This window comes from Suillus plorans, assembly GCF_016647745.1.
Source record: "Suillus plorans strain S12 chromosome Unknown HD556scaffold_44, whole genome shotgun sequence".
NCBI classification, from domain to species: domain Eukaryota; kingdom Fungi; phylum Basidiomycota; class Agaricomycetes; order Boletales; family Suillaceae; genus Suillus; species Suillus plorans.
The window spans coordinates 1-25973 of record NW_024537428.1 but is presented as its reverse complement, the minus strand read 5'-3'; the positions used below and the strand labels follow the sequence as shown (position 1 = coordinate 25973).

The following is a 25973-nucleotide window of genomic DNA, read 5'->3' as shown; positions in this document are numbered from 1 at the left end:
ACATTATATTATACATATACATACTAAACTACTACTTATATATGCACAGGGACCTATTGTGGTGTGGTGGTGAAGCTGCAGTGAGGTGGGGAAGGGTGTGGGAATAATTGATATTGTGGAGATTCCCAATAGGTGATGTTTTTGGTGTAGTGGGGAAATTCCCACAGTACACCCCACCACTTAACCAAATCATCCACAGTCTCAAGAGGGCTCTTAAGATAATGCTTGAGCTCTTGGTGGGAGTCATGGCCACGTGGTTCACAGTCCATATGGGCCTTTATTACCTTACGCATCATGGTAGAGCCATATCCACCCCCCTTGATAGGTGAATCTGAGGGAGACATTAGAAGTAGTGGTATCTAACTAACTAACTAATGCTTACCAGGTTTTGGAGGTGAAACCTCTAGTACTTCATTTGATGCAGCATTGGCTGCATATACATTAAACTAGCATAGTTCTTAGGGCTGGACACATCATAGCCTAAAAAAACTTACCACTTCCTTGAGTAAAATCATACCTGCATCATAATACTCTGGGTCCCACTGTTCTTTTGTATACTTGAGCTTGAAGTTGGGGTCCAAGGCTAGAACATGAAACAGTCAGAAAAAAAACTAGGCAAGATATAACTTACCTAAGTTAATAAAAGAGACATTGTTCTGGTCAACAAGGCGGTAATATTTCTTCAGCTTCTTGAGTCCCTTGTTCAAGGCAGTCTTGAGCTTTATGAACTTCAGCATACTTGCAAACCTCACCCAGCACTCCTGAAGTGTCTCAAGAGTTGGGATAGTCCTGCCCACAGTGGGCTGATTCTCAGAAGAGAACATTGACTGGGCATCTCGAGGCTCCTACATCATAGGATATCAACAAGGATATTAAAGAAGGTGTCACACTAACCTTCAACACCTCTTCGATGAGGGACAGCATATTCCACTCCTCATCAGTGATTGCATAGTCAGCATACTTCTTACCCTTGAGCTTTGGAACCTTCGAAGAACGGTCTGCAATAGCACACAACTTATCAACAGCCTCATAGGAGAATTAGCAAGTGAACTAACTTAGGAAAATAACCCATACTGTACAATTGACAATGAGTCGCTCGATGAGGTCACACATGGAGCCCCATCGAGTTTGAATCCACTTGATAAGCTGGAGTGGGGCTAGGCCCTCCTTCTTACAAATCGTGGCAAAGTATGTCTTTGCTTGGGGCAAAAGACTAACCTATAAACATAGGTTAGATCATTAGAAGCAACAAAAAAAGAGATACCTGAGTGATCAATGCCAGCACCTTGCCAAGAAGGTCACCTGGCTCGAACTACTCTACCTCATCTACTTCCTCACCCTCGAGAGCAGGCTCCTCAAGCTCCATAGCATGAACCCAGTCTTCATCATCCTCGACCTCGACCTCACCCTAACCCTTCAATTTACCTTTTGACTTTGACTTTGACTTGATACGAGCTGGGTTTGGACAGATGTCTTCAAGGAATGCCTTTGCTGCAAGGTGCATTGAGTGCTCCATACACCTGCCACCACAGTTACTCGACAATAAACTTAGACAAAACTAGCCACATACCTAACTCGACACTCCTTTGCCAGCCAACAACAGCCATTAGGGTCATCAAATTCTCACTGCAATACTTTCATTGCCTTATCATTGGCAGAGGCATTATCAGACATCACTCATCCTAACTTACCAGCAAGACCATAGTGGTCAACGACTCTGGTAATGATGCGAGCCATATTGGCACCACCATGATCACCATCAATGCCAGTGAAGGCAAGGGTCCTCGACTTGAGTTCCCAGTCGGTTGGCTTATCTATGGGTGCATCAATGTAGTGAGCAGTGATACCGAGGTAGGGGTCATATGCCATTGAGGTCCAGGCAACAAACAAGAATGAGGACAGGATGCGAGTGAAAAGCGCAAACGTTTCACACACAAACGAGAATGAGGACAGGACGTGAGTGTGAACCCAAATGCGAGCAAACAAACGCAAATGAATGAGATAAAGGATTGAAATCAGTATTATAGATGTAAAGATAATAAAAAACTAACCTGCAGGGTGCAGATGTGAGTGCAAATGTGTGCAAACGGATGCAAACGAATGTTAGATTACTTGACCTTAAAACAAAAAATGACAAGACCTAACCTGCATTTCAGTGCAACGTTCATCCTGAATCTCTGCATAAGACTTCAAGGTGTTGTCATCTTCAACCTCCAGTTGTGTGTCATTGTGACCATCTGCATCTTGCTCGAGAACAGATGTGGGAGGGTCATGGGACTCATCTTCTGAGTCGATGCACATACGAGAAGTCTTGCGCGCTAGTTCAGAATCGTTCGGATCCAACAACTGACATTTGCGTTTGTGATTTGTTACAGATGATGATGATGCAGCATTTTCATGAGTGGTGAGCTTCCATGCTGGTTTTTGAACATGGCTACCAGCTACTCTTGCTGCAGGTATAGCGCCAGACTTTGTGAGGGCTGAATGGATAACAAGCTGACTCAGAGCTGATGTAGATAGAGTTAATGCGATGAGAATAGTACAATTAACATAGGATTACCTGATTCAGCTGGTATCTTCGATGTTACGGAATTTTTGTTGATAGGTGTCTCGTCGATTCGTAGAATGTGATTTCAGATGCATCCTTTAAAGTTCCATCTGGATTGGATGCACACTGACTTTCATCAGCGTTGGACATTGTGTAGACAAATGTTTGAGGGTTGTTGGCCAAAAAAAATTCAAGTTATTTGCCTGATCAAATATGGTAATTACTGTCTAGCACTGCTGCAAAAGCCACTGAATATTGGCAAACAAGAGTCTAACTAACCCTAACAGGTTCAGACCAGTTCAAACCAAGTTCAGGGAGGCTACCTCTGCCCTGAACCCTAACTAACCCCACACCCAAGGGCTGAACCTGAACCTGTAGGTCCAGTTCAGGGGTTCAGGTTCGAACCCTAGGTTCTGGACTGAACTTCGGTAACCCTAAATAATAATGTGGGAGAATTACCACACATCCTGGAATGAAAAATGGCTGAGTTTCAAAAATGCAAAAGATGCGGCTGTGTATGCTAGCATTTGGGATCCACCAAGGGATACATCCATTTGGATCATGGATAATTAGACTGATTAATATATCACACTTTTAGGGCTATAGCCCAAAGGGATATATCCATCCACCTACATGAGGTGGCAGAGCAAAGGAAGAAAGGCATCGACTATGTCACTGTGTCGAAGAACGAGGAACGGTTGAACCATTTTGAAAGTCATGTGAGAATGTGGGAATAAACTAACATACACAAATGTTAGACTTGAATGTTTTGGATGTCATCGTAAGCCACTGCTTTCACAGGGCTGGTGCGTGTTCCTACTAGTGCCGTCAACGGTTGGCACAATTCCCAACAGATCTTTCGACCTGCTGGCATGACATCGAGCTTGGTCGCAATTCGATTCCTTCGGCTGGACATCTTTCCCTGGGGCCTGGAGGTACGTGAATTCATACTAATCATTTTCATATGGCTGATTTGTGACAGGCTATACCGGTACGGGTTTCTGTGGACCTCATTTGCGAATGTTCAAGGAGTGCTGCTGCGAGCGGCCTTGCATGTTATTCATAGTTGTAACATTGTATTTACTTGTAATCTACAACACACTTTTGTTTTCCTTGCTTTCGGCACTTGTTGCACTTGTGGGCACTTGTGAATCACGCATTTACTTGTGAGTGCTTGTGAAAAAAAAATGACAAGTGAATAAGCAATAATAAGCGGCAACATTTGAAGATTTTCGTGACAAGTGGCGAAAAAGGATGTTAAGGAATGTGTGAATTTACTGATGAACTATAGAAAGATACAATTCTGCTCCTACTAAATAATACCATATATAATGCAAGAAATTTGACTTGTGGATGCATAGCCATGGATATCCGTAAATGCCTTGTACTTAGACTAACCCTAACTTTGCAAGGTTCAGTACCATATGAGTTATCTGCAAGATTGGCAGGATACGTGCTCAGCACTAACCCTAACTAACCCTCATCAAGATTGAGGAACAAGATATCAAGCTACCATGTCTATTGGCTCAACAAATGGCTTGGCCTGGTTACCTGAGATGGTGCAAGGAGGTTGAAAATCCTATGCACATTATTGACATTGTGTAACGAGCCAAGATTGATCTTTTTCTGTGAGTCATGTATTCAAATTTTTGGTGGTCCATCGGTGATCTGATGCACAGGATCCATTTCATCAACTCTAACTAACCCTAATGCAGTGCAGGAGTTTATTGATTCCAAGGACTTTGAGGTAGATCTGGTGTATAATAATATATTGTGCTTCATATCTACTGACACTATACTAATGTAAAGCACATTTTAAAAGACAGATTGCATGTTTGTTTGTTGTCGTTCAACTTGTCATTGTATGTGTCATGGCATCAATGTTCAGTCTGTAGAGGCATCTAACTAACCTAACTAACCCTCCACTGGAACTGTTCCAGTAGAGGTAATCTGATAATCTAACCAAATGAAATAATATAACCTCTACTAGAACAATTCCAGTAATCTGACAATCTAACCAAATAAAATGATCTAACCTTCTAACTAACCCTCCACTGGAACAGTTCCAGCAGAGGCATCTGACCATCTAACTAAATAACTAACAGTTCCAGCAGAGACATCTGAATCTAACTAACCCTCCACTGGAACAGTTCCAGCAGAGGCATCTGACAATCTAACTAACCCTCCACTGGAACAGTTCCAGCAGAGGCATCTGACAATCTAACTAACCTCCACTGGAACAGTTCCAGCAGAGGCATCTGACCATCTAACTAAATAACTAACAGTTCCAGCAGAGACATCTGAATCTAACTAATCTAACTAAATAACTAACCTAGTTACAGCAGAGACATCTGAATCTAACTAATCTAACTAACTAACTAACAGTTCCAGCAGAGACATCTGAATCTAACTAACCCTCCACTGGAACAGTTCCAGCAGAGGCAATCTTACCAACTCACTAATCTAACTAACCTCCACTGGAACAGTTCCAGTGGAGGTGTCATTATCTATAAAGCCTTAAAAAAACCCATAGCTAACCCTAAGGGATATAGAAAAAGGTCCTATAATTTCACAGTGGTCTTACTTTTCACAGAGACACGAGAAAAGAAGCAAATGATATGCAATCATATGTGATGTGCTACCCACTACACAAAAATCTCGATATTTCTGATACTTTTCGTTATATAATACTATACCAAGCTTGCAATCACCATAAAAGTAGTTGTATCATTACTAGTGTCTGACGCCGATTACCATATCCCCTAATATGTATCTGAATTTCATATATAAAATGACTTTCACCTTTAAGGAGTGTTTTATTGCTATTAGTTACAGTCCATTTGTGACAAATCTTTATCTTGAGAGACAAAAACAATGAAATTAATTGGCTATACACCGCTACTTAACAAGATTTAGATATTTGGCTCAGGAATGAGGAGTTCCAGTAATATAATTGATGAGAAAGGGCTCATTGATGCTTTGAGGTGCTCAGATACTAAGTGAATAGCACGGATCTCATTACAATCTACACGAAGTTTTTCTGAAATCTATTGACTGCGATGATTTCTTGTGAAATCAAGACATTGTTCTAACCCCGTGCATTAGATGTTGACGAGAAATGGAAACTGAAGACCAAGTCAAAAATCCTCCAACGAAAACCATGGTGATCATGCACGGTATGGTTGTTATCAAAGACCGATCTGGCACTGTGAAAATACCAGCTAAAAGGCCCAGAGTAGATAATGCTACGCTATTGAATAACACATATTCATCACTATTGTGATAGATTCAAGTGAGTGAGAAAATACCTTGTCGTTCGCAACAAACTAGGAGCGCTATAGATGATAGCAACCTTCGTAAAGTGGTATTGCAAGTTATGAGACTGTTAAAATGTTCGGGTGAGAAAATAACCGCAAGAATAATCTATTGAACTTGAGCGCACGGCAAATTGAAGAGACTTCATCTTCTGCCCAAAGTGTTGTGCCACAACGCCCGCAAAAATGCAGTGGACGCTAAGGATAAGTGAAAGAGAGCATAGTGTTCTTGTTGTTACTTGGGAACCAATATTCGGAATAGCAAGTATGCTAGCATCTACTGCCATGATAACGCCCGCCTGGGCAGTGGGAAAGAACAAGGACACGAATATCAGAAAAGTGTACGTTGATGGTAAATCACATACCAGAGTGCTGTGCTTTATGTTATCGTCGTTGAAATGGTCAAGGAATTTCTTGATATCAAGCAGATTGACAATACCGTCAACGTGAAGTTTTTCAACATGCTCCAATACCATCACTGGAACACCAAACATTGCAGCTGTCGATAGCAAAGATAAAAAACGGATATTTCGGTTTCGTTTGCTTCCCTCAATTGAATGGGTCCGCATCAGACGAGCTTCTGGAAAACCATAGTAGTTGAGAAACTGGTGATGGCCTTTCCAGCAAATTAAAACTAAATTTTCGGAGCACTGATCCTGTCACTTACGTAAAATATTCCATATCCTTCCTGTTAGTTTATGCGAGTCAGTTTAGTATTCGAACGAGAGCCGCGATCAACATAAGCGCACCACAGTATGCGACGCCTTGTTCCTTCAAGGATGCATCGGAGTTGAGAAGGTTCTCTGCAATTCTGTTTAAAAAAAGGAAAAGGTTGCATAATGTCTTGCGAAGTACCAAAGCTAATAAGGCGAGCGATCACTTTCTCCGTTTGGTCGGTGCTCCAAAACAATGATGCCGCAGTCGATTGTTCCAGAATCAACCCCTCTATCATTTATTCTTTGATATCAGTCATTGCTTGATACAAGATGCGTTTCTTACCTGCCAGATACCATTCTAAGTGTGCGCGTAGCTCAGTAGCATCCGAGCGTTGCATAATATAATGTCTTGGAAAGAAATCAATGTGCTTCCTGAAAAAAATTCGTGTTAGTATCCTAGAAGTCTCTTTTCTACCTCATCAACATGTTCTCACCAAAATTGTGCCTCCAGCTCGAGCCCTGACACCACCATGGAATTATCAGCATAATCGGAACACGTTCATTGGGGAATAGAACTTGCTCTTGTGGTTCCACTCTCTCGCAAAGGCGCATTCCTGGAATAGAAGGTCGGCGTTAAAATCCTCAAACCAAGCAATGATGCGGGCATCCGGGACCACGCAATAGTATTCGTAGTAGTCTCTGTCTTCTCTTGTAACAGGCTTTACGACCATATACCATGTTTCTTCCTGCAATCTCCTGCGTGCTGCCCTTATCCAGTTCTGAAGATTGTTCAATTGATTAGGCGTGTATTTTTTCACATCGCTTCCTGTATATGTTTTCTGTCTGATTGTGAGATATGCGACAGACAAGAATTACCGATGAATATTTACTTACCATTGAGACGTCGAAATAATACAATACTCCTGAAGGATGCACGATTCCTTGCCAGACACCGTAGCTGTGTTTCCTTCGGGAATGACGTATTCAGTTTGGTTCAGTAGGACAAGGACTAACTCAACCCACCTGAAGCCATCAACCTGTTTGCACTTTATCGAGTAGTCAGGGCCAAGCGCAGAATCACTAGTATCATGAATAAAAAAATTAGAGATGTCCATGACAGGCCCAGGTGCTCCAAGTCAGGCTGGCACTGTGACTGTGCTGCAGCGAACTGGCACTACATCGTCGTAACTGACCTAGTACTAGTACTAGTAGTCACACTGACCGGGAAGTCGCGCTGATTCAAGTCGAAGGACTTACTGCATCACAGCTTTTGAATACATTTGCAACCTTGATGGCCATGAGGGTATGCCTAGTTTCAATAAGTCAGCATCTGTAAGAGTACTATGAGTCTGGCTCAGAGTCGTTGCCATTTGATTGATGTTCAACGAGGGCGTATTGACACGACTAGTCGCGGTAACCTGACTTATACCAGTAATATACATACCTATCCCTTTGTGTAGTTCTATCCCTTTGTGTAGTTGTACCTATCCCTTTGTGTAGTTCTATCCCTTTGTGTAGTTGTACCTATCCCTTTGTGTAGTTGTACCTATCCCTTTGTGTAGTATAAAGGTAGAGACCGTGACGAGTCACGAGTAGTTATTCGCCGGTCAAAAATGTATTCAAGGTTTTGAACAAGAATTGCCCCTAATGTATTGACTCTAGTTAGATGGGGTGACGCTTGCAGGGGTGCACCCGCCCCACCAAATAAATAGTCTGTCGCTTGAGACACCCAATTGTCAGCCAATTGCAATCAAGCGTCTGCTTCGTCATCCGCGCATCTGCGTACTGGCGTTTCGCATCAAAGAATCCCACCGTGAAATCGAATCTTTCCTAGCGTTGTTTGGAATTAACGATGATAGAATAGTACTATTGGCCAGCATGATGGTCAAATGGCGTGACCTGCGTCGGAGGCAGGACATCTTATTTTGGGAATTATTGGAAGAAAGGGTCCGGTTACCAATACTTGAGAATAGTAAGTAGTTCCTTGCAATAATCGCCAGTATTTTTTGCTCAAATTTTACACAGAAAGGCATCGCTGCTTGTCAGACACATGCAGCATGGGACTCGTAGGTGATAACCAGTGCGAGGAAGGCGATCTCGACAGTGATCCAGAAGCTGATTCTGATGATGATGGTGAGAGCGCTATCTCCGATTTATAACATGGCGAGGACAAAGCGTTTGTAAAGAGCTTATAGTCGTTCAATGCAGAATGGAATTAGTAGACACTCACTGCATGTTTGTGATGGCACTCGCCAATTGTAAAATGTACACATTCAATAGCGCCTTTGGCTTGTATCACAAAGTAGATGCAGTATATGCGCTCAAATTATTGCCCTGTTAAAAAATAAAGTGAGATATTCCCATGGCTGCTGTCATTTGTTGTTGGAGCAGCGGACACCGCTGAGGGAAAACTTGTCACCTTATCGTATTTAATTAACATTGTGGGGGTGAAGACAAAAATTGATGGTGTTGTTAATATACGAGTATATTCGTCGGCGCATGCGAGATGCCATTTTTCAGATGGGTTCGAAATCTACATTTCGAAATAAATTCATAGAGCCAAAAATATATGCATACTTTCCAACTCGTTATTTCATTGCTGGATATAAATGAGGCTTTGCTGTACCATGCAGAAACTGTGAGATCAATTTTGTGAGGACACAGTTTCAAGATATCGAAGTCGTATTGAATACTAAGCCCCAAGATCAACCTGCAGCGGGATAAATGTGTCCACTCATTATAGTAATACTATATTTATTCATTTATAGAATGAACATCGACGATAGAAAATAATTACAGATACATTTTAAACTGAATTACACCAACGCGACAGAGCAATAATTACCCAACGATAGAGAGCAGTAACACCGTAAGCGCCAGAGCAATCCATCAGAAGAATGACATCCTGCTTGATCTCACCATCAAGCACAGTACCAAGAATATCAAACCACATTGCGATATCGTCAACAACGGGGATCTTTCCTATCTGCCTCACACCATCTAGAACCTCCTGGGTTCGCTCCAAAAGGTATCGCATATGACACGCACTCGCCGCGTCACGATAGAGCGGCTGTAGCTGCGGCTCAAGTGGGATAGTAACAAATGTTTGTGCCGCGACCTTGATTTTTCCCCTACTCGCTCATAACTTTGCTTGATCCCATCTATATGAGCTGCATATTGGGCAGCTCTTCAGATGGACAAACGGGCCCGTCAATGCTAAACATTACTCTGGGCACATGCAGTCTGCCACGCGCACATGTCAGCAGCGCCGATTTCGCAATTCTGTCCATTGCATTTTGTAGCATGTAAATATTCATTATTGTACATGTGAGCTCGGCCATCATTGTACATACGAATGTATTAGCACTCCATAATCCACATACAAAACACAGACCGGGGGAGGCGAACAGTATGAGGCAAGTCAATCAATACATCGTAGGCCAAGATTCTATCTAACTACGACTGCATAGCGAGACTTTCACTTACTATGGAGGGAAAAAAACAAATATTTTGGGAGCTCCAGTGACTGGTTACATAGTGCTACATAGCCAAATTATGTAACGCTAAGGTGCTTGGAGGCACCTGTAGTAATTGTAGCAAAAATTCATTTCTGTAGCACATTGTTGTATTATGGAGCACGGTAGCGCTGTAGTGGTGATTCTACGTAATAATAGCAGAAAAAAAAATATCAAAGTCAACAAATGAATTCAAGGAGACACCAAGCACAAGATGCAGTGCTCGGGAGCATAATGGTCCATACTACAATGGCAGAATAAATCGTGGTCAAACATGAGTCCCACAACAAAATCATTATTGTCCTGTGTCAACTTTCGTGTTCAATAAATTGTGAATCATCCACATGCGCAGTCGCAAAAATTGCCACAGGACCAGATAGATATAAAAACGGTCAAGTTTTCTTGTCCTGCATCTCACACCTTGGCTTGCTCAAAGAAATTCCCCTACCAGCCAATAAATCATCTCAGCTTTCAACCACACAACCCTCGTCTTTTTTACTCACTTGTTCAATACCAAGACAAGCCAGGATGCCAGCTGATCGCAAAGGAAGAAGGAAACCGACAGCATACGAGGTGTCCTTTCCGGACGAAATACTCACCGTAGATAGCAACAGTACTACTGAAGTTCCTGACCATGGGAAGCCTTATCTTCCACCGTCCGGTACATTAGTACCGGAACATAAGTACTTCCCTGTCAAGCGGCAAAGCGGTGGACAGAAAGACACCGTGTACTTACTACAGGACTTTGCTTTTTTCGACTGGTGGCAAGACATGGTTCTTCTTCCAGAACTAGACGGTCATTTTGAACTCGGGTCTCGCGATATCAACGGGGCTGGTATGATTTGTGTCGAAGGACACGAGCCTGGCTTTATTCGTATTGAACCCATACAGAGTTACGACATCAACCTTGCTGACCCTGATGGGTAAGTCGCCTTTATCTTGAACTCGCTTGATATCTTATGACATTCATTTTACAGTTCCATGTATATCGAAACCGAGCGAGCTCGATATTGTCTGGGAGTTCCATCGGCGCAATACAGGAGTCAATTCAGAAAGATATTCCTACCGTACCGCATAATCCAGACGATCGTGTCCTCCGCTAAAGACCAGCCAGGACAGGAATACGAGGATTTCTTGACTAAATTTTTGAAGATGGAGATTGTCGGGGATACCCCCGAAGAGGGAGACATTTGGGATTGCGTGAGATTTATTCGTTGTTTTCATTGGAAGGTTATATTAATTGATTTTTAGGTTCCACGATTAAGACATGCGATAGAAAACCTAGAGGGAAACCTGCGCGTCACAACTCTCGTTGAATTCCTTCTGTACTCCCCTCGGCCTCAGATGATGCTGAGAATCATAAAGCCATCTGGTCTTGGAAATATGCGCAGAAAGGCCAAAGCCAAAAAAAAGCCAGAGGTGATAGATTTGACGGTGTCTGATTGATACCTGACGACTTAGGGACTAATTAGCTAGTAAAATTATATACTAGTAGCACACCCATCATACGTACCCAACTATCCATCATATGTACATTATGCTCTTAGATGATCCTTTTCATCCTGTCATTCCCTGTATCTCAATACACAAAATTGAAAATTTGGACGCATGTGTGGTTTAGTTCATATATTCTATAAACGACTCAATACAATGACTTTCCTTTCCCATTAATTCGATATTCTCATTTCAAACCCGTTATGTGAGAGCTCAAGAGCCTCAATGAGGCAATTGGTTCACTTGAATATCAGAGCTTAATTATACATGTACCTGTTGTTGGTTTGGACCGGGAATGATATATTAATAATTTGCGAGATTGTTTTAATAATGCTCGAGAGTAATAAATATCCACCATGGCCATTCCGAAATCCCTCTATTGTATTCTCCCACGCACAAATATCCACAGGAGCCAGTCCAGAATCAGTATTGTGCATTATGCCACCCACAAATTTGAGCAGTCACGTTCACAATCATGTACATTGTGCAACATGTGGATATTCATTATTTTACTTGTTAGCTTGGCCGCCATTGTGAGCACAAATGCATTAGCACTCCAATATCCACATACAACAAATGATTTTTTCCAAGCATCAAGCAATTTGTGTGATAAATACGTGAATATTTGTGAAACCTCGAGGAAGTCACAGTAATGTGTAATAGTGGCGGCCATATGCCAGAACATCACAGGTGGTGACTATGTTGATGGTGCATGTCTCCACATATCAATCAGTATTCCATGTACATATGGTGAATCAACTGCTTCATTGCTTATAAATACTATGTTTAATGAATGTATGAGGTGTATCGTGGGTGAGTCTACAATTCACCAAAGTCGGTTCATTGTCTTGTAACTACTTGAGGAAGTTTATTTTCGAATTCATGGAACAGCTCTGTCATGGGATATAGATACACAATCATACGTTCAATTCTTCCCCTGTCCTCTCAGATCACTTAATTGTGTTTGTTGAAATGCTCATCTCCAGAGTGATAACTCAATTCTGCTAGGCGTCCGCAGGAATATTTTCAAGACTACTTACAATTGCTTTGATAACATGTTGAAGAAGATATAGTAGATATTGATACAAACAGCACAGACACATCGCGCGACCGTCGACGACAGCCAGACGCCTATAAAGGCGCTAAGCGCGAGAGTCACCCATCGTGCGATGCCAGAGCGACAGCTCAAAACCCACGTAAGGAACTACGGCACGGAGATGGGACGCGTGCAATGAGTTACGCGAACAGGACAGAAACAGCTAGGAGATTGGACGCGTGCAAGAGCGACGCGAACAGGACAGAAACAGCAAGGAGATTGGACGCGTGAAAGAGTGACGCGAACGTGGCAGACACAGCAAGGAGATGTGCTGATGGGTCGAATAGTGATATAAACAGAACAGACTAATCGCGCGACCGTCGACGACAGTCAGGCACCCATACAGGCGCTAAGTGCGAGAGTCGCCCAACATGCCATGCCAGAGCGACAGCTCAAAACTCCCGTAAGGAGCTACGGCAAGGAGATGGGACGCGTGTAAGAGTGACGCGAACAGGACAGGAAAAGAAAGGAGATGGGATGCGTGCAAGAGTGACGCGAATGGGACAGACACAGCAAGGAGAGGTGATGCGTCGAATAGTGATACGAACCGAACAGATTCATCGCACGACCGTCGACGACAGCCAGGCACCCATACAGGCGCTAAGTGCGAGAGTCGCCCAACATGCCATGCCAGAGCGACAGCTCAAAACTCCCGTAAGGAGCTACGGCAAGGAGATGGGACGCGTGTAAGAGTGACGCGAACAGGACAGGAAAAGAAAGGAGATGGGATGCGTGCAAGAGTGACGCGAATGGGACAGACACAGCAAGGAGAGGTGATGCGTCGAATAGTGATACGAACCGAACAGATTCATCGCACGACCGTCGACGACAGCCAGGCACCCATACAGGCGCTAAGTGCGAGAGTCGCCCAACATGCCATGCCAGAGCGACAGCTCAAAACTCCCGTAAGGAGCTACGGCAAAAAGATGGGACGCGTGTAAGAGTGACGCGAACAGGACAGGAAAAGAAAGGAGATGGGATGCGTGCAAGAGTGACGCGAATGGGACAGACACAGCAAGGAGAGGTGATGCGTCGAATAGTGATACGAACCGAACAGATTCATCGCACGACCGTCGACGACAGCCAGGCACCCATAAAGGCGCTAAGTGCGAGAGTCGCCCATCATGCCATGCCAGAGCGACAGCTCAAAACTCCCGTAAGGAGCTACGGCGAGGAGATGGGACGCGTGCAAGAGTGACGCAAACAGAACAGACACGTCATGCGACTGTCGACGACAGCCATATGCGCCCATAAAGGCGCTAGACACGAATGTCACTTCTCACATGGTGTCAGAGCGACGGCTCTTTGCCCCCGTTAGGAGCTACGACAATGTGATGTGAGAAGATGTGTAACAAAGGAAGTAGAATGGGAAGAGAACGTATGAAGCGGAAGTTGAAATTGAACCACATTTTGAACCATCACGTGATAATTTTCACGTGATAATGTTCACGTGACAAGACTATCGTAAATTTATACAATGTGCACTGAATTATCATAGTGCAATTGTATCTTGTCTGGATTTTTCATAGATTCAAACAACGATTTGAGGACGTCGTGAGACTTTGAAGACGTACCTTGACTTTGAGGACCCGGTTTGACTTTGAGGACGTCGTTGAACTTGGAGGACACTTTGATGACCCGGTGTGACTTTGAGGACTCATTTTGAGTATCAATTATTTCACTTCAGCTCTATGTATTTCTTCGTGCACACTTAAATCACAGATTTATTAGTAGAATCCTAATCAATTCAAATGCGTAATAATACGAGTGTGACTCGCAAAAACGTTGAACCTTTATAATCTGGCGCTGCATTCACACTTGTTTAACTAGAATTTGACGAGTATCACGACTAAAAATATATTGGACAATTCCGTAGTTGGTATTCATGCATTCATACAGCATGAAAAATCCAATATATGTAATATATCTAGTAAAAAATACTACAGAGTGGTGAAGCGCTTCGAACAAGTCAGTAGTTCTTCTCTGCTGATAGGCTGCCCCAGATGCATCTGGATATTACTACAGTGGAAACTTTGCGGACACTTTGGTGAGTACTTATACGACTTTGCGGACACTGATGACTGTGCTACTTTGAGGACACTTTGCCTACACTTCGCGGACACTTCACTGATACTTTGGTGACTATACGACTTTGCGGACACTTTGATGACTATGCTACTTTGAGTACACTTTGCCGACACTTTGCCGGCACTTTGCGGACTATACTACTTTGAGGACACTGCGGACACTTTGCGGACTATACGACTTTGCGGACACTTTGATGACTATGCTACTTTGAGGACACTTTGAAGACACTTGGGTGACTATAAACTTTGCGGACACTTTGAGGACACTTTGAGGACACTGTGCGGACAGTATCGATTATTTCACTTCGGCTCCATCTATTTCTTCGTCCAACATAACTTATAGATTTACTAATAGGATCAAGATAAATTCCCATGATGTATCAAACACAAATGTGACTCGCAAAAGAATTGAAGAGTTATAATATAGCGTTACATTCACGATTGTTTAACTTCTCGGTCATACCTGCACATCCCACCTAATAAGAATGTATTGTACAGTCTATTCATACAGCATGTCAAATCCAATTTTAAGTAAATATATAGTAACTACACTACAGCGCAGTGAAGCGCTTCAAGCAATTCAGCAGTTCATCTCTACTAATGGGTTCACCCGGATGCGTCTGGCTATTGCTGCCATGTATCTGCTTCTTGCGATACACGCTAGTTGCGTTCTTGAGGTCCTTCCAGAAGTTCTTTATGATCGCGTTGGCGATATCATGCGCCGGCTTTGTGGTGTTCGTCTTGAACTTCGGCTTTTCAGTGCCGGCGGCAACATATTTGTTGCAATCGAAGACCATGATGCAAAGAGCAATCAAAGGCCTGCTGTATAGCTCTGAAAAATTATGTCAAAAGTGTCCAACGTTGTACAAGTAGAAATAGACTCACTAATACGACGCGATATGCGCGGTAAGTTAATGACCATTCGCTGAAAAGTTTCCAGAGAATGCTCGTGGACTTGGTTAGTGAGGGTCCTTCCTTGCTTGTGGTCTATGTATCGAGAAAGTTCCGTTAGATGCATGGTTTCGTAGTTGTAGAAATGCCCTCCGGTGGCAAACGAAGTTACTGGTGTATAAACCGCGTGGAATTGGCCTGGAGGTTGTATACTAGTAATTATGAGTAAAAATCCTTATAAAATAACAATGTACTCACAGCATGTCACCGGGTAAGAGAGTGACAATTTCTCCGTGCCAAGTCTCCTGTATTTTCTTGCGGTTTTGATAGAGATCCGTGAGTTCGGGGGCTATTTCGGAGAGGTGGGTCCGTGTGAGCATGTCCTCGTGAACGTGTCGCCACAGGCCCCATTTTTTTTCGCCTGTTTCGACTTGCACGAATGTCAGGCTACCATCCGAGTCGTGGTGCGGATGTGTCCAAAACGCGGGGCTATGAATCAACGCCCACGAGTGTACGGTGAAGTTATCCGGGTGGACCTTTTCACCGACGGGGCAGTCAACGGTAGTTTGATTCCATCCGTTGACGATACCGCTGTCGAGAGTGCTAATAATGGACGGGTCAGCTAACTTAGTAGTGTGATGGATTAGAATAATGATATGGGTACGAACCTTAGAGCTGACGGGAGACCACCTTGTCCGTATCCAACGTCTAGAATACACTGGATCTTGTTAGGATCGTGTATGTTGTTCACGAACTCTTCGAGAGTTGCATGCTGGTGGGGAAACGTGAAATCCTTGGTACGTTGTTCAGCGTCTGTTGTAACAAGGTTAGATCGTGTGATGAGTATACAAAATTAAAATAATCATACCATGTATGACGACGTGCATTAAGTCTGACATCCCGCGATCTTCGAGGTAGTCTAGATCCAACGTTGCAGGTTCGGGTGTGCTTATGTTCCGAATGACGACGGCTTTGTTTACCCGAATCGCCGCAGAGATCTCGTCGCACAACTGTCGGCTCTTTGTGCGCCAGTCCTTGTAATGTAAATGCACGACGTTTTTAGAGGTCTCTGGAAGCGATTCCGGGAGAGAAGCAAAGAAAGCCACTGTGTCGGCGTCTTCTTGGCATATATTGACGCCATCCCTCATGATGCACGGTAGTACCGTCGTGGATCCATCAGACCAGTCGATGGTGTCTGATTTTTCGTGTACTTGAGTGCCGATAATGGGAGTCGCCCGGTCGCGAGAGTCGAGATTGGTAAGGGTAGAGAAGGTAGGCGAAGAAGGTACAGGGATGGTTTCGACGGGCAGATTGACGAAAGGTTCCGGCGCATCCGTCATCACCTCAGCATCGCGCATTAGAGGGAGAGTGGGAGTAGGCGCGGCAATCTCCTGGTTGAGGAGAAGTGGGTCGATAGGGATATGGTCCGGGCCTGAGTTAGAAGGTCCCGCCTGAGGAAGGGTTTCCTCCTGGTTGAGGAGGATTGGGTTGATAGGGATATCGTCTGGGGCTGAGTTGGACGGTCCCGCCTCAGCATGTGTTTCGGGAGAGGAAACACGCTGTTTCTTCGCAGGACCTTGTCCTTCGGCGGGGCCTGCGTTGCCTGTTTGGTCGGCCTTCTCCTTTTCCTCCTTCTTTCGCTTTCTCCATGCACGTTTGTTGGCCGCGTTCCTTTCCTTGATCTCTTGCGCCCGAGCAGGATCGCGCTTCTCGTTGGCGAGCCATCGTCTTTGACGTTCGCGTTGCTTTTCCTGTTCGGTAAGATTAGATTCGGAAAGATCGGCGTGCTGAAGCCTTGGCTTCTTGTCCGGTTGGTCGTGCTGTGGCATTGTATATCAACGAGGAATTCACTTATTTAAGATAAAACTAAGCGTGGGGTTGGTTATGATATGCTATTAGCTCGTAATGTTACGAGCTTTGCAAATTCAAGATGGGGCGAAAGAAGTTAAGAGGAAAGAAGGACGAGCGGCGGGGTCAAATAAATGGATTTGAATCGGCCACACGCATTAGGTAAGGAGACACTTGCACAATTGTTGGCTTCAACCAACAGTGGACTTTTGACAATATCATCGATTTGAAGGATGTGTTTTACAGGAGAAGTTGATCTTCATAAGCTTAGTAAGGAAAGTGTGAATGTGGTGAGTCTTGGAAGTGTGACCGTGTCCTCAAAGTCATAATACATTCAGAGCGGTCAGACACTTGGTAAATAATCAGTGTGAATATAGTCATCGGTCTTGGAAGTCCATTAATATTAGGTATAGTCCAAAAATTGTGCTCAGAGTCATATCAAGTGAAAGTACGACTATGTGGTTAAAATCGCCAAAGTCAAGTAAGTCTAGTAAGTCCTTAAAGTCGTGGTAAATCCTCAAAGCGTCCTTGAAGTCGTGGTAAGTCCTCAAAGTGTCTTTGAAGTCGTCATAGTATTCAAAGTGTCCTCATAGTCGTGGTAATTCCTCAAAGCGTCCTTGAAGTCGTGGTAAGTCCTCATAGTGTCCTTAAAGTCGTGGTAATTCCTCAAAGTGTCCTTAAAGTCGTTGTAATTTCTCAAAGTCTCGTGGTAAGTCCTCAAAGTGTCCTCAAAGTCGTGGGTGGCAAGTCCTCAAAGTTCGGTCTTGGAAGTCCAATAATAGTAGGTATATTCCCTCATATTAAGTGAAGGTACAACTACGTGCTTAAAGTCGTCAAAGTCTGGTGACTCCAGTAAGTCCTCAAAGTTACAAAGTGCGGCCATATGCTAAAATTCTCAATAGTCCGTCCCATAGTCGCGATAATCCTCAGCGATAGTCCTCAAAGTTTGTTGTTGGAGTGTGCAGAGGTTCGTTGTCGGGGGGAAGTGTATGTTAGTCATTGGGAGTGTGCAGAGGGTCGTCATCAGGACGGATCTTTAAAACAATAGTGAGACTTGTGTGTGTTTGAATATGAACACATACCACTTGTTCAGGTTCCACACTCTTGGGCCCGCTTGCATCGACATACAAAGCGTTGAGAATCGGCGCTCTCGCGTGTTTGTTTCGCAAGTGCTCCCAAGGTGGAAGCACGACTAGCACCATACGATAAGGACATCTCGCCGGTATCATTTGCAGGAATAGCACACAAGCCATCCGTACTAGTCACTTGGTGTCCAGAAATGCCTGGCGCTTGTGCAGAGGGATCTGAAAAAGTGAGTGTTCCAAAAAGGCCAGGAGCGAGACTAACGGTTTACAGTTGGAATTCCTAAGTTTTATAACTAACTTGTGTTGAGTTTTTCTGCGATCAAAAGAACCAGGAAGAAACGGACCCGCTTGTGCAACCAACTCCCCATGTGCACTCCAAGCTTCCGCGTCATGGAGTACTGCCCAATCCCATGTAGTTACATCATCTGTAGCGGCACAATCTATCGTTCCACGCCAAAGAGAAATGAGGAGGTCACTGAGGTTACCAGCTAGATGCATAATATCCGTGGTCGTACAGTTGGGAACTCCAAGGCAACGTGAAGGGTTGAGTCTAAGAATAAGAGGTGGCTTCGTGATACTGGTCTCTGTCCTGCGCATCTCCAATTGTCGTTGACTAGGGGATGGGACGAGGTGGCGTAAATTGTCAGCATATTCTTGAGAACCACCAGGGGGGAGGCGAAACACACTAATATCAGCATGGTCGCTACCAGGTGCACATTGACCTAGTGTGCATGTGCAAAGTTTGCCGAAAGTTCGTTGCGCAGTTGCAAACTACGCGATCGCAGTCTGACAATATTTGCATTTTCTTCCTTTGCCAATATTCTTTGCGTTTTGCACAAAATTAGGGTTTTGCTTTCTCGAAATTCTTAGATTTATATCTACCTCAATTTGTGGTTAGACATCTATCTACGCGTATCTACCTCATTCTTGTCGATTTTGATTGGGCATCAATCAGCAAACTTGACATTTGAATCGTGAATGGTAGTTAGGCGATCAGTACAGCGATCATCTGTTGCAAACCAGACGCTTACCATTTCAAACTTGGGGTGAAAGTAGATCAAATGTGTTTACGATGTGTAAATATATCTAATATATGTATGTATGAGTGATCATCTAAGTGCCTCTGAGAGATTCGCTCAATTAACCAGGTGGACCGCTTCACGATTCAATAGAGTCACCACAGTCCACAGTATCTAGTTCACTTCAAATACGCTTGTCTTCGTCTTCATCCTACAACTATCACATTATTTTGTGACTTACAATCCTTGTCTCTTATAATAACTCACAATGACGCGACCCCAACCCCCGACCAAACCAAAGCAGCCTATCGATGGCGCACCACCAAAAGTCAGGAGGGTCGGAAGGATGACGGCGCCCACCAACAGAAGAGGGCCTAGGAAGATGAAGACGATGCGTCGCGACAGTCCGGTAGACACGCAGCCCGACATTCCAGTGGACACGCGGTCCGAGAGTCCAATCGACACGTTGAAGACTCCAGAGGAAAGATTCAGAGAAAGATACAGGAGGGAGAGAGATGAGGAGAGAGATGAAGCCATAAAGAAGGCATCGTTGAGAGATAAGGCCATCTTGAAGGCATGGGATGAGAGGGTTAACAGGACGTCATCAAAGATCCCAGCCAAGAAGAGGGCTAGAGATGACGACGAGGTAGAGATTGTGGAACCCGCCCCCAAGAGGGCTGGCACAAGAAAGGAGAGGGTCGCGGATGAGGATGATGAGGTCGTGATTGTAGAACCCCCCGCCAGAGATGACAAGGAGGAGCAGGAAAGGCGTCAAAGGAACAGGCAGGAAAGACGGTTGAGATTGTTAAAAGCTGGACTTTTGAAGTAGTTAGTATATATATATGCATTTACCTGTAACATCAACATCTCTATTGAATCTCTAGTCTTACCCATGTTTCAAATTCTATCGACACAGCGGATATATAGCTTTGCACTGTAGCTTAAGCTTTTTGTATATGCATCATATTTCGCGTTTTGTCATATATAGCTACACTTTAATATTACTACGAATCGATTCAGAAACATACAAAACATTAACAACAAAAAGATCCTGAACATCTGGTTAAAATCGAGTGAGATAAGTGAGTTCGACATTGAGAATAGCGCGCACGAAGTAGTGTCCTGTCAATCTGGTTTGAGGGAACATTTTAATTGCGATAATCTGGCAGATATAGTTAGAAATTTTAGAAAACGACGGAAACTTTATACTCACTGGAAGTACATCAGCAAGTTCATCCCCTGACTTCAACAGTGCTCGCCAGTAATCACGTGGGGTCTGATTGGAGCGCATCTTGCGATTGAATGAATACTAAGCACGGAAATAAGCCTCGAACTGATTATGAAGTGCTTCAGCCAGACCCAGATGTGCGAGTGCGGAGTTTCGACGTTGCATCTCAGCTTTTGGGTCAGTATATTTGGCTGTGTCGTGAACATTACCATATTTCCGCTGCAAAATCTTTTGAATGCCAAGAGCTGCTCGCTTCGACATATCAGGGGGAGGTTTTGATGCACATGTAACTATGTTGTCCTTGCTTTGCCGATTATTCAGGATGAGATCTATCGCGATTGGATTGGCCTGTTTATACGCTGGAACATTGTGAAACACTGCACTATGTTGTGAGTCTATAACGAAGACAACACTCACCGCCATATCAATTCCAAGATCAGTATCTTCAAGGACAGCCTGAAATGCTGGCAATCCACATTTTATTGATAGTGCTGCCCAATAAATAGTACCAAAACGAGTGTCACCAATTACTTCAAGCCCAAGACCAGCTCGTTTGTGATTATAATGCTCCATCATGTAGATTGATGTTGTTGCGCGAGGTACGAGTTGACGACAATATCAGTTGATATGATCCGTGCACGATAGGCAGCGGATTTTAACGTCATCCGAGTTTGTCGGAAAGCAAGTAGTATAAGTAAATACTACGGAACAATCAAAAATGAGTTGAGATCCTCCTGTTCATTTTCGTCTGTACCGTCTCTCTCAAATTAGCTCGTATCTTGCCTCGCAACACCTGAGCGACTCATATAGGCCAATATCATCCAGACCTGTTGGATGACCTAGAGAGGAAACACGAAAACTGTAAGTAAACCTCAATGAAACCAATGCCCACTCAGATCCTCAAACTCGGATAATAAGCAGATATCCTTCACAGAAAGCTTCAGGAGATGATAAGCGTCTTGAAGGTTGATTATGTGGGGGTAATGCTCAGAGTAGCCTCCGACCCTTCTTTGTGTTGCCTTTTATTATCTGACATTGCTGCACAGAAATTCCATGACCCGACGTTCTTAATAACCTAACAGTGTCAGTATATCTATCAATTGTTGCTAAATTGACATTGAACTGAAGCAACAGGGAGTTGGACAGATGAGCCCGCTATCACACCCAACTAGGGCGACAACTCGAAGCCCACGCGAAAAGCAACGGGAAGGAGATGGAGTGTGGGATATGCATAAGGGCCGCACAAAAATAAACCAACTAACATATTGCACAACCTCCGGCGAGAGCCGGACAATATGAAACGCGTCGAATGGTGATGCGAACAGCACAGACTCATCGCGCGACCGTCGACGACAGCCAGGCACCCATAAAGGCGCTAAGTGCGAGAGTCGCCCAACATGCCATGCCAGAGCGACAGCTCAGAACTACCGTAAAAAGCTACGGCAAGGAGATGGGACGCGTGTAAGAGTGACGCGAACAGGACAGGAAATAAAGGAGATGGGACGCGTGCACGAGTGACGCGAACAAGACAGAAAAGAGAGGAGATGGGACGCGTGCAAGAGTGACGCGAATGGGACAGACGTAGCAAGGAGAGGTGACGCGTCGAATGGTGATGCGAACAGCACAGACTCATCGCGCGACCGTCGACGACAGCCAGGCACCCATAAAGGCGCTAAGTGCGAGAGTCGCCCATCATGCCATGCCAGAGCGACAGCTCAGAACTCCTGCAAGGAGCTACGGCGAGGAGATGGGACGCGTGCAGGAGTGATGCGAACAGGACAGGAGATGGGACGCGTGCAAGAGTGACGCGAATAGAACAGACACGTCGTGCGACTGTCGACGACAGCCATATGCGCCCATAAAGGAGCTAGACACGAATGTCACTTCTCACATGATGTCAGAGCGACGGCTCTATGCCCCCGTATGGAGCTACGACAATGTGATGTGAGAAGATGTGTAACAAAGGAAGTATAGAATGGGAAGAGAACGTATGAAGCGGAAGTTGAAATTGAACCAAATTTTGAACCATCACGTGATATCTTCCCCGTGACAGCAAATACTGCACCGCACTCAATGGCTATGATGCCAATCACTGCGTTCTGGGTGAAAGTGAATGCCATGTGGCAAGGTGGCTGTAGACAGACTTTCAATATGTGTACAAACACCACGTGTATGTTCAGAACCTACCACGCTGTACAGGTCATGCAAGACCACCTTCCCAGACCTCGTCCGGCGCTGCTTGTACTCCCTCAGTGTATGTCCGAGTACCCATGTTCATCTCAGTTCAATATCGGTGACCAATCTGTGCAACTCACTGGGCCTCTCACATAGCCATGGCCTTGGTCCAATGAGGGCAACACCATGCACATATAAGTAGAACAACCTCAATATGTCATCGTTGACCCAGTTTCTTGCCGAGACAGTTCTAAGTCCCTAGCCGCGTGTTCCGAAGGGTTTTTATCCAACATTCATTCAATAACTCACGGTTTGCAGCAATTTTATGCCACAAGGCTCGAAGCAGAGCACAGGGGTGCACAAGGCAAATAAGGTGAGTACTTAGAGCGAACTTCAGAGTTTTGGTACTGAATCAGGTCCGCTTTCCAGAGGATGCTGATAAGCGCCTTGTGCATTGTATCTGTACATCATGTGTAAAGGACTGCGGAAATCAAGGCAAAAAGATACCTGCATGGCTAGAGAGGAAGCATCGTAAAGTTGCTAGAGTCAAGAAGAGCAGGAAGTGTTAGCGTATGAAACGCACGTGACAACGCGATACGTCCTAGCGGAGTATAGGATAGGAATTCCAGGAATTCAATCTAGTATATAATGGTTCATTTTCACCTTTCCCTCTTTCCTCAGTCCGTTATCTTACGACTGAGGGTATGTCTTTCCATTTCTTTGTACGATACATAGACTGACGACACTACGTAGTCTGACTCTTGTGTCTAGGTACTTATCAATAGAGTCCGTTATCTTACGACTGAGGTCTTACTCTTGTGTCTAGTCTCCACAGGAAGATGGGCAGTGATGACGATGAAGACGACGATAATGAGATCGTCTCTTTCGAAGAGATAGCGGCCGCTCGAAAGCATATCAACAACACCTATGAAGTTCAACCATTGAGCCAGGCCACCGGTAAAACAATCATTAAAGGTACGAGTTGCTCACTCTATGATCATATAGTTAGTATTAATGTGTTTTCAGTCGATGATCCCTCTACTGTCATGGCTACTCTGAGCCCTACCCAAGCCATCGAGCAAACATGTTCCCATCTCATATATCTCAGTGATTGCGCACCTGGTCCCAGTGCAGACAATTCAAGCCTCCCTATGCCTGGACAAGCCCCGAGTAACTCTGTGACGGACGGTGGTGAGCTTCTGGTAAACTCTTTGATACCACCGAGTAGGATGGATACTGATGTAGTCACTGATGCCTTAGATGATGATTTTGTTCAACCTGACGGTTCTCCCATGCCACAGGACATCGATATGCAACAAGATGTCGAGGAACTGTTTGTGGATGATTACAATTTCCAACTCGACGACGGATTATTTTCTGGGGTTGGTCACGATCATGCAATGACCCCTTCCACTCAATGTTTACTCTTGCTGAGGTGTCTGATGATAAAGATGGCGATGCGAGTGTCAAAGAAATCTCTACACGTCACAGTTCATGTTTGAATGTCTTGCTTGATAAAAACATGGCTAGCTCCTCCGCCATGCAAGTCTTTACAACACAGCTGAAGCATCATCCGATACTCAATTACCTTTTCCCCCTCAGGCTGATATGCAACCAACTCATTCTACCGATGTTTCCCCTCTGATAGTTCAGCCAACCTATGAAGAACCTTCATCCCTACTACCAGAGACCCCGCTACCTCCAGATGTCGTTCTGGATAACACAACTCCACATTGGTTTTGGAAGATAATGATAATCCTTCTCCTCGTCGCATGGCTTAATCTACGCTCCCATCTACCCCACCGTGCAGCAAACCTTGTTCTCAAGGTTTCAAGATCTATCTTTTATGGACTCGAGCTTTCACTGTCGAAGATAAGCCAGCACAGACATTGAGAACGGCCTTCAATCATTTAGCACTCTCTGATTATTTCAGGTCCATCCTATGCGTACTGTCTGCATGACGATTCTTCTCCCCTGACTCGCCGCCTGATTCTCTCTGTACACACTGCAGTGAACCACTTTTCCAAGAGACTCGTTAGAAAGATATTCCAACACAATCTTCAGGGTCTACACGCACAAAGACGAGTGCGAAGGCGAGACTGCGCTGTCCTTAAAACCCATTTTCTAACGGAATTCTTCGACTTCTGTCCCAAGATGGCATCGAAGCACATCTTGATTCTTAGCGTTCATGTCAAGCTATCCCTGGCAAACGGTCGTCCATACGAGATGGTGAGGTATGGAAGACATTACGAGCAGCAGATGGGAGTCTTTTCTGTAATAATAGCCCTGCACTCGAGGATGCAGATGAGCTGCGAATAGGGATTACACTTTGCCTTGATGGGTGAGACACAAACTCGTGCATTGTCAGACTATTGACTTGATTTCAGGTTTAACTACCAGCGCAGTAGCAATTCCAGGTCCCACAGCTCTGGTATAATGTACAGCTGCATTGGAAACCTGCCAACGCATATGCGGTAAGTCTTTGACTTCAACATCCTTGATGGGTCCTTGTTCATTTCACCAACAGGTATCGCCCCCGAAACTTAATTTTTTATGGTATTAATCCAGGCTCGAAGGAGTTGGATGCCAATCAGCTTCAGTTATTTATGAAGAACTACGTTGATGATTTGCTCCGTCTCTATGACGAAGGAGTCATGCTCAAGACACAGAAGTATCCCAGTGGCAAGCCAAATGATGTCGTCGAGTTTAAATCTTATTCAACTGCATTTCAGGTCGTCGTGTTCGTGTAATTCTGGTTACAGTATGCTGTGATCATTAAGCAATGTGTAAGGTTTGCGGATTTGACAGCCACAGTAAAAAGGAAGGATTCTGTTCACGCTGTCACATTCCGCAGTCAGAACTACGAACGAAGGGCGCAATGGAATATGACAGTACGATGGTCTTGTTTTAGATAGCCCTGATTCGTCACTGATTTAACAGAATTCCCTCCACGACATGGTGAGCAACACAAGAAACACGCTCATGAATATGTCAACTTGAAGTCCAAGGAACGCGAT

General features: G+C 44.4%; 10 protein-coding genes across 10 annotated transcripts; 5 read left to right on the top strand and 5 right to left on the bottom strand.

The window, feature by feature from the left end:
* Positions 1-53: 53 nt before the first annotated feature.
* Positions 54-1869, bottom strand: HD556DRAFT_1445411 (ribonuclease H-like domain-containing protein; the record flags this gene model as incomplete). The annotated part of the gene is made up of 9 exons (XM_041306918.1): positions 54-331; positions 383-446; positions 495-583; positions 632-845; positions 895-998; positions 1056-1218; positions 1322-1408; positions 1628-1644; positions 1692-1869. 9 exons carry the CDS (start codon positions 1867-1869, stop codon positions 54-56), a joined length of 1194 nt encoding a protein of 397 aa, XP_041158040.1.
* A 3924-nt stretch (positions 1870-5793) lies between these two features.
* On the bottom strand, positions 5794-7633 carry HD556DRAFT_1445409 (uncharacterized protein; the record flags this gene model as incomplete). The annotated part of the gene is made up of 12 exons (XM_041306917.1): positions 5794-5822; positions 5876-5930; positions 5991-6161; positions 6228-6478; positions 6530-6550; positions 6612-6665; positions 6718-6807; positions 6862-6946; positions 7013-7037; positions 7095-7357; positions 7413-7485; positions 7542-7633. 12 exons carry the CDS (start codon positions 7631-7633, stop codon positions 5794-5796), a joined length of 1209 nt encoding a protein of 402 aa, XP_041158039.1.
* Positions 7634-10561: 2928 nt separating this feature from the next.
* Positions 10562-11479, top strand: HD556DRAFT_1310037 (uncharacterized protein; the record flags this gene model as incomplete). The annotated part of the gene is made up of 3 exons (XM_041300357.1): positions 10562-10956; positions 11011-11233; positions 11285-11479. The coding sequence occupies 3 exons, from the start codon at positions 10562-10564 to the stop codon at positions 11477-11479; spliced, it is 813 nt and encodes a 270-aa protein (XP_041158038.1).
* A 1217-nt stretch (positions 11480-12696) lies between these two features.
* Positions 12697-13821, top strand: HD556DRAFT_1310036 (uncharacterized protein; the record flags this gene model as incomplete). The annotated part of the gene is given in 3 exon segments (XM_041300356.1): positions 12697-12723; positions 12954-13309; positions 13329-13821. 3 exon segments carry the CDS (start codon positions 12697-12699, stop codon positions 13819-13821), a joined length of 876 nt encoding a protein of 291 aa, XP_041158037.1.
* Positions 13822-15261: 1440 nt separating this feature from the next.
* Positions 15262-17430, bottom strand: HD556DRAFT_1445406 (uncharacterized protein; the record flags this gene model as incomplete). The annotated part of the gene is made up of 5 exons (XM_041306916.1): positions 15262-15542; positions 15596-15813; positions 15860-16204; positions 16270-16414; positions 16470-17430. 5 exons carry the CDS (start codon positions 17428-17430, stop codon positions 15262-15264), a joined length of 1950 nt encoding a protein of 649 aa, XP_041158036.1.
* Positions 17431-18909: 1479 nt separating this feature from the next.
* Positions 18910-19242, bottom strand: HD556DRAFT_1197197 (uncharacterized protein; the record flags this gene model as incomplete). The annotated part of the gene is made up of 1 exon (XM_041296302.1): positions 18910-19242. A coding segment is annotated over one exon (333 nt), but the record flags the coding sequence as incomplete, so codon positions are not given.
* A 579-nt stretch (positions 19243-19821) lies between these two features.
* Positions 19822-20382, top strand: HD556DRAFT_1445405 (uncharacterized protein; the record flags this gene model as incomplete). The annotated part of the gene is made up of 1 exon (XM_041306915.1): positions 19822-20382. The coding sequence occupies one exon, from the start codon at positions 19822-19824 to the stop codon at positions 20380-20382; it is 561 nt and encodes a 186-aa protein (XP_041158034.1).
* A 480-nt stretch (positions 20383-20862) lies between these two features.
* Positions 20863-21357, bottom strand: HD556DRAFT_1310032 (uncharacterized protein; the record flags this gene model as incomplete). The annotated part of the gene is made up of 2 exons (XM_041300355.1): positions 20863-21129; positions 21199-21357. 2 exons carry the CDS (start codon positions 21355-21357, stop codon positions 20863-20865), a joined length of 426 nt encoding a protein of 141 aa, XP_041158033.1.
* Positions 21358-22854: 1497 nt separating this feature from the next.
* On the top strand, positions 22855-24458 carry HD556DRAFT_1310031 (uncharacterized protein; the record flags this gene model as incomplete). Its single annotated transcript, XM_041300354.1, has 7 exons — positions 22855-22951; positions 22981-23035; positions 23275-23329; positions 23436-23518; positions 23783-23931; positions 23983-24147; positions 24202-24458. 7 exons carry the CDS (start codon positions 22855-22857, stop codon positions 24456-24458), a joined length of 861 nt encoding a protein of 286 aa, XP_041158032.1.
* A 1023-nt stretch (positions 24459-25481) lies between these two features.
* HD556DRAFT_1195164 (uncharacterized protein) lies at positions 25482-25643 on the top strand (the record flags this gene model as incomplete). The annotated part of the gene is made up of 1 exon (XM_041296263.1): positions 25482-25643. A coding segment is annotated over one exon (162 nt), but the record flags the coding sequence as incomplete, so codon positions are not given.
* Between the last annotated feature and the right edge of the window lie 330 nt (positions 25644-25973).